General features: G+C 43.1%; 1 protein-coding gene across 1 annotated transcript; it reads right to left on the bottom strand.

Moving 5' to 3' along the window:
- Positions 1 to 761: 761 nt before the first annotated feature.
- Positions 762 to 9315, bottom strand: srrt (serrate RNA effector molecule homolog (Arabidopsis)). The gene is made up of 20 exons (XM_060913437.1): positions 9229 to 9315; positions 8369 to 8524; positions 7892 to 8034; positions 7650 to 7796; positions 7336 to 7524; positions 5443 to 5612; positions 4788 to 4969; positions 4405 to 4509; positions 4072 to 4306; positions 3831 to 3991; positions 3679 to 3740; positions 3484 to 3562; positions 3039 to 3221; positions 2775 to 2945; positions 2332 to 2485; positions 2022 to 2215; positions 1784 to 1940; positions 1381 to 1476; positions 1207 to 1306; positions 762 to 1008 (listed from the first exon to the last, which is right to left on the bottom strand). The coding sequence occupies exons 2-20, from the start codon at positions 8486 to 8488 to the stop codon at positions 933 to 935; spliced, it is 2724 nt and encodes a 907-aa protein (XP_060769420.1). The 5' UTR covers positions 8489 to 8524; positions 9229 to 9315; the 3' UTR covers positions 762 to 932.
- Between the last annotated feature and the right edge of the window lie 3556 nt (positions 9316 to 12871).

Consider the following 12871-nt stretch of genomic DNA (forward strand, 5'->3'; position numbering starts at 1 on the left):
ACTGGGGTGCAATGGTCTGAAGCCACGAGTGAAAATTCTTCCCTTTCAATTTAGCACAAATGTTTTCATTACAAAAGGACAGACCTGTCAGGAAGGTTACGGCAACTCAAATAATCACTCTTTACAACCCTGGTGAGCAGAAAAGCATCTCAGAATGCAAAGCACATCGAACCTTGGGGCAGAACGATGAGACCGCATCAGGTTCCTCTCCTTTCAGCCAAGAACAGGAATCTAAATTAATATTAGAACTCCAGTTGATGGGTTGCGTGTAATACTTGAAGCTGGTGAGGGTTACATTCAGAGAAGCCACGTGTGAGTGTGTTCATCTTCTCACTCCAACACGCTGCAGTGCAGCTCAGCAATAAAAACATTTCTCCTTCATCTGCCTCCGATAAACACCAATACAGTGTCAAATCTCAAGATTTAAAGACTTCACTGTCTCAAACTCACCCTCACAAGGCAAGAGTCATCACCTTCTGACTCTCGCCCTCACACACACACACTTAATAAAAAGAAAAAACCTTGTATATAAAAGTTTAGGGACCACTGGAGTTTTTATTTGCTATATGTACTGTTTTACATTTGTAAATTATGTAATTAAAACACTTTTCTTTAACATCATTTAACATCAACTAGAACAAAAAACAACTCTTAGTACACACACAAAAAATCTGTTACTGAAAAGCACAGGCCTTTATTTTTTTGACTTTCAGGTTTTAAATTTGGATTTTTTTCCCAGTAAATAAATCAGCTGGAGCGAGTTGTGTTTCACATTCCAGTTTTATTGAACAAAACAAGGGCTAAATGTACAGTGTGCACTCGTACACTATGGGGAAGGACACTAAGGAGGGTGCTCAGACCTGCAAAAAAATTCATCTCAATTAAAATGAGTGTGAGGCAGTAAAAATGAAGAAATAAAAGGAAGGGCGTGTCTAAAAGAAGTCCACATCATCGGGAGCGTCCAGGTCGCGGTACTCGATGATGTTCCGAGGATCGCCGCGCATCATCCTGAAGAACACGAGGAATAAACAAGGGGTTGAGAAATACTGATTAATAATCCAGATAATTCAGTTTGGGTTCTGGAGCGTCACAATTTATCAGTCTGTCCTGAAGGGTTCATTAACACTGTAAAAGGACGATGTGGATAACCTGTGTGTGTGTGTGTGTGTGTGTGAGAGAGAAAGAAAACAAACAAAACCCACACACCGGTTGTTTCTGGGTTTGCCGGGATAACCACCCTGACCACGGAAGCTGTCGTAACTTCCCCTGCCGCCTCCACCGTACTGGTTTGGAGGATAATGAGGAGCTGCGACAGAGAGGAGAACAAAATCACATACCTCGCATCAAGCTAACACACTAGCATGCTAACACACTATTCACCTCCGTAGCCCATCAGTGGAGGTCTGGGCTGCCCAAATCCCAGCAGGCCTTGAGGACCCTGAGGGTGGAAAGGAGGACCACCAGGAGACATGACCCCTACACACACACACACACACACACACACACAAAACTGATGTCAGTACGAGTGCAGTACAGTGAGATCTGATTGGCTGACAGCAGCAGGGATGTTAATATTACGCTGAGTATCAGGTGTTAATAATTAACGCTGTGTGTTCAGGCCACTGAAACAGGTTTTAGTCTCATTTATTTCACTCGTCTGTGTCGTGGTTATTGATCATGACTTCATATGGGACTCTAAACTTTATAAACTTCTAAATATCATCAGTTTCTGCAGATCTGATCTCCTGACAGTCAGATCAGTTGTGTGTGTGCGCGCTCTCACCTGGGGTGGGGCCTGGAGGAGGCAGCGGCTTGATCTCAGGGATGGATGGTCTTTTAGCGTCCATCAGGAAGTTGTTGAAGAACTCCACTTCCTTCTTCACCTCCTCGATCTTGTCTCCATGTTTGTTCAGGATGTGTTTCCTCACAAACTCCGGACCCTGAGGAGCAGAGAGACACGAATAATGAGCTCTGTATATAATATCAGGAGTGAAGAAGAAACTCATCACTGCAAACAGCACCTTGAACTTCTTGCCACTGAGAGGACACAGCCACTTGTCCTTCCCCAGCTCCTGTGTGTTCGCCGACACAAACTTCTCCACTTCCTGTTCCGGATCCTTCCGTCCCATTTTTATGGCTTCCTCCTCAGACAGGGTTTCCTTCACACTGAACAAGGGGCTGAGTTTCTCCTCAAATGTCTTCTCCCAGTCACTCACTACACACACACACGAGTTCATTATATACTCTGAAGATGTGGACTGAGATAGCTATTTGAACATTATTCATTATAATACATCACTGTGTGTGTGTGTGTGGGAGAGAGAGAGAGACCTTCTCTGTGCGTGATGCGGTTTGGAGGAATCGGGCCGCGGACGTGGATAATCCCACAGCGGTTGGGCATCTCGTCCTCACTCGTGTACTCGCACATGTTATAATAATCAATAGAGTGAACGATACGCAGATAGAACAGCAAACGATCCAACACCTGGAGAAAACGCGCGCACACACACACACACACACACACACACACAGAGAGTGAGCCTGGATTTGATTTAAAACTTATTTCTGTTAGACAGATCATATAAAACTGTTACAGTTTTGATTGAAAAATGAATCTATAAGTATGATGTAATGCTGTGTGCATTATAATGGCGGTGCTGAAGAAGGGATCTGCACTAAACACAGTCCACTGCTCGCTCTCTCTCTCTCTCTGCGTACATTAAAAAAACAGCTTCAGCTGATCAGAGCTCATGCTGGAGAGTGAGGTGTCTTGCCTTGACAAGTTTCTCGTCTCTCTCCACGGTGATCTCAGTGGGATTGCCTTCTTTATTCCCGTCCTCAGAGTCAACCCCGCCCACATTTCCCAGTAGCTCCTCCTCCTCAGCACTCACTTCCTCAATGAGGTAATCTGTGATGTTTTTTAGGATGGGGTTCTGAGCCCGAAGCTACACACACACACACACATCATAAAACACGTTACAGAATGTGTTCTCCAAAACCTATAGCAGTGTGTGTGTGTGTGTGTGTGTGTGTCTCACCTCAGTGGTGTGTGTGTCTCCGTGACCCCACAGTCCCTCCCTTTCATCCAGTGCGTGTATAAGTTTAGCCGCAAGTTTGATGTCGTTCCTAAGAACCTGTTTATGTTGTGTGATTCCGTTAATGTTCCTCACACGCCGCGCCAAATCCCGATTCACTCCTGGAGCTAACTCACAGTCACGCAGCTACACACACACAGAGAGGATATCAGAAGACAGAAATGAAAAGGAGGCAAATGAAAAAAAGAAAAGTGACTTAAAAAAAGCAAGTCATTTATTTAATAAAAAAAGAAGGGATATTCAGGAGAGTAATTCATTTTTAAATGAAATCTAGGAGGCACTTAATATAGTCTTTTCTAAAGTTTTAATTAGCAGGGGAAAAAAAAAATTATCATAGCCCCGAGGGGGCGGGGCCACGTGGAAGGAACAGTGGGGTGTAATTACTCACCCGGATGTTCTGGAGGTTCCAGCAGATCTCCTTGATATTGACGCCTCGGTCAAAGGTCACCCAACAACGCCTGAAAAACCTGACGCACAATTTTAAAAAGGACATGGAACAGTAAAAGCACATTATTATTATTATTTTAATGAGTGCCTTCATGAGGTGAGACACAGGACATCAGTGTGTGTGTGTGTGTGTTACCTGCGCTCTGGTTGGGGTTCAGACAAACACACACGCATGAATCCAGGATAACGACGACACAACTGAGGATGGACACACACGGAGTTACCACCTACACACACTACATCACATCTGAGGAGTTAATTGAAGTGACAGTGAATGAGTGCACTGACAGCGACGATCTCTGCTTTAGAGATGGTGGGCGCGATGCTCCTCATGAACAGAGAGCAGGTCATGTGGAGCGGCCGAGGTTTAGGAGGCTGGTTGTCCTTCACTTTCTTCTCCTCCTTCTCTTTCTCGCTCTGCTTCTCTTCCATCAGTTCCTTCACATCAGCTACACACACACACACGGTTCAGCAGTGTGTTCTTCATTCTTACAGACACATCAGTAGAAATGACAAATCCCACACTGACCTTCACCCTCCTCTTCCTCTTCTTCCTCCTTCTCTTCTCCTTCTTCATTCCTTCCAGCCCCTTCTCCCTCACCATCCCCCTCTCCATCTGCCTCTCCCCCTCCTTCCACCTCCCTCCCCGCAGGTTTCTCTGAGCAGTGAGAGTTTGAGTCAGAGTCAGAATCTGACTCGCTCTCTGAGGCACTCGCCTCATCCTCGCTGTCACCACTGTGCTTCCTCTTCCTCTTCTTACTCAGCTAGAGAGAGAGAGAGAGAGAGAGAGAGAGAGAGAGAGAGAGAGACGTCTTTAAACATGTAAATGAGGACAGAGTCTCTCTCTCTCACACACACACACCTTCTTTGGCTCTGAAATCTCCTCAGTTGGAGTTTCTTGATCAGGTTTGTCTTCTTCACCTGCTAAAGCATCAGCTTCCTTCATTCCAACATCTCCACTCTCTCCCTACACACACACACACACACAAAGATTATAACTGCTGTAAAGCTCGTTAAACACATGCCACAGTTTTAACAAACAAAAATTCTGGACAGAAATGTTGTTCTAAGAAAATGTGATTAAAATTAAACTCGGGTCCAAAGCATTCACTGCGCTGACATCATCCCACAATGCACTGCAGTCAGTGTACAGTATCAGAGTGTGTGAGTGTGATAGTGGACCTCCTGATTAACGAAGGACGGCCTGGTGAGATGAGGAGAGATGGGTTGATGGAGTAAACGCACCTCTTTTTCATCCTGCTCAGTCGATGCTTTGCGGTCGCCCTCCGTTCCCCTGTTCTCCTCACGTTTCTGGTTTTCGGATGGAGGGCCTCCAGACATCAGTCTCTCTCTCTCCTCCTCCTCCTCCACCGGCTGCTCGAGGATGCGCAGATCGTGCTCCGTCCCTCCCTCCATCTTTATCACCGCTGAACAAACGAAACAGATCCGGTTTGTTTATAACCAAGAACATCTTACTGGAGGACCCGTGGAGCACGGTGTGAAATTTAAGAAGTCTACATCATCATGTTTATGCTCTTAGCGTTCAGAAACATCCCTGTACAAGCGCTGGACAGTTTCTCTGCCTGAACTGGTGCACGATGTGACCAAACTGAGCCATTTCTGATTCGCTTAAACACTGAATTTCTGATCATGTGACTGAAATCTACTTTACAGATTCAAATATTACTTAATGAGTTTTACACCAAATTACTGTTCAAAATCTTCAGCTGGGGAACTGAAGCCACACACAGCAACATCTGAACATCTACAGCATGTTTTTAATACTCTCTGTTACTTTGCTCAAACAGCAGAGAGAACAGTGTGTGTTCTAAAAATAAAACCAATTACGCATAGATCATGATGTTTTTCCCGCATCGTAACCTGAACATTCTTCTCTCACCTGCGTCGAGGATCTTTAAGATCTGTGGTGCGCGGTCGATGTCCATGGAGATGTTATCGAACCACCCGTTCTCCATTAAATACTGAAACACGCCAAGACGGTTCTGCAGAGCGGCGTGGGCGTCAGCCTTCCTCTTCCCCGACTCATCAGGGTGATACTTAGAACGAAACCTAGAGAGAGAGGGAAGGGGAGGGGGCGTGTACGGGGAGGTCGAGAGAGAGATGGAGAGAGTTAATAACAGCAAGTGGTACACTCAGGTTTTCAATAATGTTAAAAATTTTTCTAATTAATTAAAAAAAACATGTAGATATTCATTTCTCAATCACTTCCTGTTTATACCACTGTCTGTGTACACAACATTCTTCCCTCTGCTCTCATTCAGTCACTGTGCTATAAAATTAACAAAACTAAATAAATTGTTCCACTCACCACAGCTACGGGGAGAAACACCACACACACCAAAAACAAAACAAAACACATTTTCTTCAAATCTGCATTTTTTGGCTCAAACATATTTCTATAAATTTACCTGCAGGTTTAACTCGCAGTATTACCACACATACAGACAGAGGCCTCCTCAGGGGTGTGTGTGTGTGTGTGTGTGCACGCGCACGTGTGTTTGTATGTAAAAACACACAGTTGTCTGTACTCTTGCCATTTCAATTCCCGCATATCCAAAAAAAAGGGAGGTGAAAAAGACGGGGAGGTTTGTTTTTGTGTGCTGGGTGGACTGTCTGACTAAAAGCCTGAACACTGTTTCTAAAGCAGCTGCATTGTGCGCAGTGCGAGCCCTGACTCACTAACACACGGCCTCCTGCGGAGCTTCCCACACACTTGTCTTCGGAAACACCTTGCCGTGGAAGAAGGGAAGAAGCAATTCCATTCATTAATTGTAGAAAGGAAATAAAAGGGAAAAAAAGACATGAATAAGAAAAGCTACAATAAATGAAGCATCTGTTTAAGGAAATAAAATAATCCTGTGGAGAAAAAGGTTGAGGAAAATAAACAACAATGCGCAGACTGCAGCCCTGCTGGGACGGCGTTAGCGTCTCACCGTTTCTATAAAACATTACACCACACTGCTGAGGAGCTCTGGACTCTGATTGGTCAGAAGGTGTTGATTAATTCTCTAGAACAGCAGCTCTGATAGCAGTGCAGGTTTATATTAACGCGCTCGTACCGATAGGTTATCGTTTCTATAGCAACGGCTCATTCACAGGGGCGTGTCCAGCAGACGCTCAACGAATGATAAACATTATTAATAACTAGATAGAACTCTGCGCCAACGGCGTCGATGGGGACGCCTCCGCCTGGTAGACGACACGCCTTATTAAGCTGTGATTTGGGGATGGACATTTGACCTCACAGTAATCTTGACCTGTGACCTTTTAACCTCAAAATCTAATCAGTTCGTGTTTGTCCCAAAGCGCACAAATGGTGAAAGTTTGGTGAAATTCCTTTCATTAGCCTTTGAGATATCGCGTTCACAAGGTTTCGGGACGGACGGACGCACGCACGCACGGACAACCCGAAAACATAACGCCTGCTGCACCTTAAGGTGGCGGAGGCACAAAAACAACTTTTACAGAGACAATCTTTTAGAAAAACAGGTTTCAGACCAAATGTGGGATCAAGATGGTCTCATTTCAAACCAGACTGCAGACACGGCGATACCTTTTAGAGACCCAACACCGTCCCAGTCAGGCAGAACTCTGCAAAACACAGCTTTTCATTTACACTGGAATAAACACCCCAACACACTGAAGCATTAACACACAGCAGCTCTGAAGCAGCTCCTGCTTTATTTACAGTGATTCATCTCCTGCGCTATTAAACTGCATGCATTATTAAACATCACCGGAATGGACAGAAATCCGCGACTGCGGCTCGTACCACTCTTCTCCTTTGTGAGCGAGGAAGAACTCCTGCATCTGCTGGCGCCTGAAGTCAATTTTGTACTCGTTGTAGCGTTTGACCGACTCCGTCTCATCCACCGAGTCATCCAGAGTCTGGAGGAACTCTTTGAAGGTCTTCATCACGGGTGGAGGAGGACCCAGGTCCAGGTCATGGATATTCCCCAACCTGGGAGGCAAAAAAAAAAAAAGTGTAATGGTCTGTTATGTACCACACGACATCACCACACATTATTATTGTCATCATCATTATCCATATAGCAGCTTTCTGAAGTGATTACCCAGCACCCTCACCTAGCCTGGATGGGGATAGCATGGTGTGGCTGCATCAGGTGAATGTCAGGGTGACCCCAGGGCTGTGGGGGGGCGTAACTGGGTCCTCCACCTCCTCCATAAGCCAGATCATAACCTCCATGATAAGGGTCTCCACCATGATCATCCCTGAGGAGGGGAATAACACAGCATGAGGGAGGAAGGGTTAGAGAGCGTGTGTGTGTCTTTTACAAATCTTTTAGTAGTGAATAAACACAAAGTACCAGTCCCGCCTCATGCGTTTCTGCTGTGGGCTCATGTCATGTCGCGGTGGTGAGAATCTCTCTCGCCGTCCTCTCTCGTACTCGCGGTACTCACCACGGCTCCGCCTCTCTCTCCCACGGTCCCACTCTCTGGCTGACGGCCGCCAGTTCACCACAAACAAAACACAAATAAAAACCACGCACGAACCCGACGCCCCAAACACATTACAGAGGATTCAAGGTGGAGATCATACAGTATGTCTTTGGAGTAAAATACTATTTTATTAATATTTGCTTACTATTTGTAGAGTTCTATATTTCAAAACACTCCCTATTCTTACATACAGAGAGTATAAAACAAATGTGTAAATATTATACAGCATGTGAACAGAGAATAAAAGCAAGTGTTACACATCAGGTCACAAACAAGGTCACTGTGCGTGTGATGTTTAAAGTCATGTCTGTCTGTAACCGGTGCTGTTGAGTCCCTGGTGCTCACCGATCACTCCAGTCGTCTCTGCGCCGGTCTTCTCGTTCTCGAGAACGATCATAGTCACTCCTCTCCCGGCGGAATTTGTCCCTACGCCGGCGATCGTACTCATCGTCGCTGTCCGCCATGTTGCTCTGTCAGGGAAGCAGAGGCACCAAATCACACTGAAAAAAAACACACCAGAACAAGTCATCATTCGGTAATACTTCACAAACGCTCCACATTTACCAAATGATTTTATCTGCTCGCTCACATGAGCCGTCCACTACAAGCATCTTACTGTTTCCCATGAAGACTTCGTGGACATATTGCACACTACATAGTGCACTACTTCTCCAGGGAGTAAGGAACTCCATCTCAAACCTTTATTTGTGCATTAGTACATTTCTATTCCTCTTTAATACAAACTCCATTCTATTGGACATGTAGTGCACTTCAGTGTAGAGCCCTTCATTTACACCCCATGTAGTGCACTTCAGTGTAGAGCCCTTCATTTACACCCCATGTAGTGCACTTCTGTCAAAGGAAACGTAAAGATAATAATAGCGCATATATTTTTGCTTATTTTACAAATAAGAAGCAGTTAGACTTTGTGACCTGCCATGTAAAATAACCTTTAATTGACTGCACAGTTAAATGAACTCGGGTGCGGACTGTAATGAAAGCCGTTTGCTAATCAGCGCATCTGAGCTAGCATAACAGGCTAATGCAGCACTGCTAACAAGCTAATATTACACACCGAACGCTCATTATTAAGATTAGCTTTAATTAGCAGCTCTGAAATGTGCCCAAAATCTTAATTCATACACGAGAGATGAATAAAAAGAAATCCGCAAAAATAACGTGCTTTTAAAAGAACTATAGTTACCGATTAATATTCAGCAAAATCCCGCCACCCACAGTCTCCTTCCAGAAAAGCAGAGTTCCCGGATGTACACTTTTCCCGGATGTCCGCTAATGTACCGCTAGTATGGCTGAAACTCTTTGCTCACAGCGCCACCGTCTGTCCAGGAGGCCACAATACAGCGTATGTATGTGTGTGAGTGATTCTTTACGGTATAAAATAAAACACAAATACTGCACCGAATGTGGAAATGTAAAACAAACAAATGTATTTACACAGAAATATCTCACAATATATAGAAATAATTTAAGAACTGTCATGAAACTCCAGAAGTGCGAAACTGAAGCCGGTCCAGCGCCATTTTGGATCACTGTTGTGATGTTTCTGAATGTACTGTGAGCTCTGTATTGAGCCGTAATGGAATGTTGTTGCGTAACAGAATTTGACGCTAAATCCTACAGTTAACATCAGCTTAATTATTGATGTGGTGATTTAAAACTGCCCACAGGAACACATTTTATTTAGATAATGAGATAAGACGTGATATTCCTGCTGTTCTGTTTAGTGTTTCCTCGTTATCGCTGTAATTACACACTTCCGGTTCTCTTGTGAGTTTCTGTCGCTCTGAGAGTGAAACCAATCACAGAGCTGAATGACTCACCAACATCCGGCCAGGGCCCTGTACTACGAAGCGGGTTTTCTGGCTTACCAGGGTAACTTCGAGAGTAACTTGATCACGTGCAGCGTAACTTCCCGATTAACCCATACTACAAAAGTTGGCTATGTTCAAACCGAGGTCTGCTGCCATGGCAACTTACGCTGCATCTCAAACCTGCTCGTCTCAGGTTATGTTCTTGGTTAACCCGAGGTTTCCGATTAACCACACCCTTTTTAAACACCACCTCTCCACCGACATTTCCTCTAGAGACAATGCCAGCGTACCTGGATGACCCGTGCGATATCGGAGCGCAGATTAGAGATGGGATTTATGGCTCTTTGATGGGATCCGCATCTTTGGGATCCGTTCTTTGAAAAGAGCCGTTCAAAAGACTGGCTCATTCGGCTCTTTTTAAATATTTATTCAGTTTTAAGAAGACAGCGTCTAAAGAAGCCAGATCCCTCTGCTTAGACAGTGACATCAATATTCCTGGACATACCTTTTATATAAAGCAACCTAGACTTACATTATTGTAACCCCTAAACGCTCATAAATAACCATTAAAAAACAATGAGGGCTTCAATGAATGTCCATGCAGAACGGCTTTTCTGTAAAAAAAAAAAAAAAGAACCCACCCAAGAGCATAGTTACCAAGAACGCAAGAATATTTTATAAAAAAACCACTTGTTTTACAAAAATATTTAAGTCTGAGATACAAAATAGATACAACTACAATAAATATAACACAAGAACTAGTTATCACACGAACATTTTAATAGAAAAAAACAAACTTTCTATATTAAAAATATTGAAATTGTAACAAAAATAGATACAACTAAACAGTCAGATAAATAGATAAAGTTATAACAAGAACACAAGATTATTTTAATAGGAAAAAACAAACTATTAATGCAAAAAATATTATTATTAGAAAAATAGATACAACTAGACAAACCGATAAATAAATAAAATACACAAAAATAGAACAAACAAAATGACGATAGAATAAATTAAATGAACATCCGTGCAAAGTAGTTTTCCCACAATATTATCATTAATATCACACAACAACATTATAAACTATATACAAAACAATTTGAACTATATTGCAAACAGATAAAACTTGAATAAATGAAAGGCAAATGAATGCTTGCTTGCACGCGCGCACACACCATTATGAATGATGTTTTTATATTTCATTTTCACCTGTTGCCAGGTGCGTTTGGCACTGCTGTTGCCTCTGAAATGTTCACAGGACCGACACCAACTTAGTCAAAGGGACTGAACAGTCAGTCATCCTAATTCATGTGACTCTGTGCACAGATCAGCTTAAGTAGGCTACTCCATGAATTTACCATGCCAAATTTTATTCAGGATTTTTCGGACATTAAACAAGCTATATATGACTGGGGCCACGTCGAAGGACCATTTTCTGTGACTTGTGATTGATCATGAAGCTTCTCTCATCCTATCCTTCTGTTCTGGAACATGTAGAAGGGAGAATGTACTTGCGCATTTACCCGATCGGCAATTCGTTGCCATGCTTGCCGCTCCTTATTGGCAGCCGCTGTGTTAGATTTTGCGCTAGTGTTGTTTTGAACTCCTCGTAGCTTTGCATTATGACAGCGCATTCTTCCTCCGTGAAGTGCGGCGGCCGTGCCATTGTGAACAGCGGGGATTTGCGCTGATAACCTCCCCTTTAACGTGAACGCGCATTAACCCTGATTAGGTTAAACCAGGTTCAACAAATCAACTTCAACTGGCGTCGTAGTACCGTTTAACCCCAAACAAGATAACCAGGTTTTGTCAACCCCGGTTTAGCGGGGGAACCCTGGGTTACTTCTGGGTAGGTTAACCTCCGTTCGTAGTACAGGGCCCAGGGATTCAGTCGAAATGGAGATTATTATTATTATTATTATGTATTTTTTTAAACACAAGGGATACGTACAACGACAAACTCTCTACAATACATTTAACAAATCTATCAAAAACCAAAATCCCACCTCCTGTAATGAGTGGATTAAAGATATGTAAGACAAAGAAAATAAATAAAAGAAATAAAAGAAAACAAATATAACAAGGGGTTAGTACAACTGGGCCCTGTACTACGAACGGAGGTTAACCTACCCAGCAGTAACCCAGGGTTCAGGGGCGTCACTAGACCCAAGACCATACTGGGGCACAAAAGGGGCACAGGAAATGTATGCGAGCGCGCGAAGCGCGCGAGCTAAAAATTTTGCACTATATTTATATTTATATTTTTTATATAATATTACATTTTATGTAATATATATTATATTTTATGTAATATATATTTATATATTGATATTTATATTTAGAAACGGCCTGCTTAAAACTAGTCACTAGAGCTGTAAAACTCAAAATGATTACGAGGACACTGAATCCAGGTCAATCATTTAATAATAACAGTATGAATATTTGCAACATTTGTGATAATAGCAATGTAATACTTATACTGTTGGTAATATTGTAAAAGAACATATTAACATACAATACAACACCGCCGAGTTTTTAAACTCAACCAAGAGTACTTAATGGCCAACAGTATTCACACTTGATACCTTTTAAATCACCAAACATATCTTTGTAAGCACACGCATTTTCAGCATTGAACATCTCTAAACACAATCCAAAAGCCTCTAAAAGCACCACTGTGTGTGTGTGTGTGTGTGTGTGTGTGTGTGTGTGTGTGTTACAAAAATGACAGTGGAATTACTGTCTACTAACCTGTAAACAGCTGAAAAACACGGAGAGATGGTTTCCCCTGCTCTGAATTTCATTGCATCTGAGGGCTGCTGGAGTCTGCAGTCCCCATAGCAACCAAGATGTTACTCATGTCACGCGCACACTTTTTTCACATTGCTTAGTGTGCGCGAGGCCAGCCAAAACTACCAATGTAAAAGCATTGTAGATGGTCTTCTTCGCGCATCGGTTAGCCTACCCCACGTTATGAATTAATTAAATTGCAGCTATTCCCAAGTTTAAAAT

Source organism: Neoarius graeffei, chromosome 28, assembly GCF_027579695.1.
Source record: "Neoarius graeffei isolate fNeoGra1 chromosome 28, fNeoGra1.pri, whole genome shotgun sequence".
NCBI classification, from domain to species: Eukaryota; Metazoa; Chordata; class Actinopteri; order Siluriformes; family Ariidae; genus Neoarius; species Neoarius graeffei.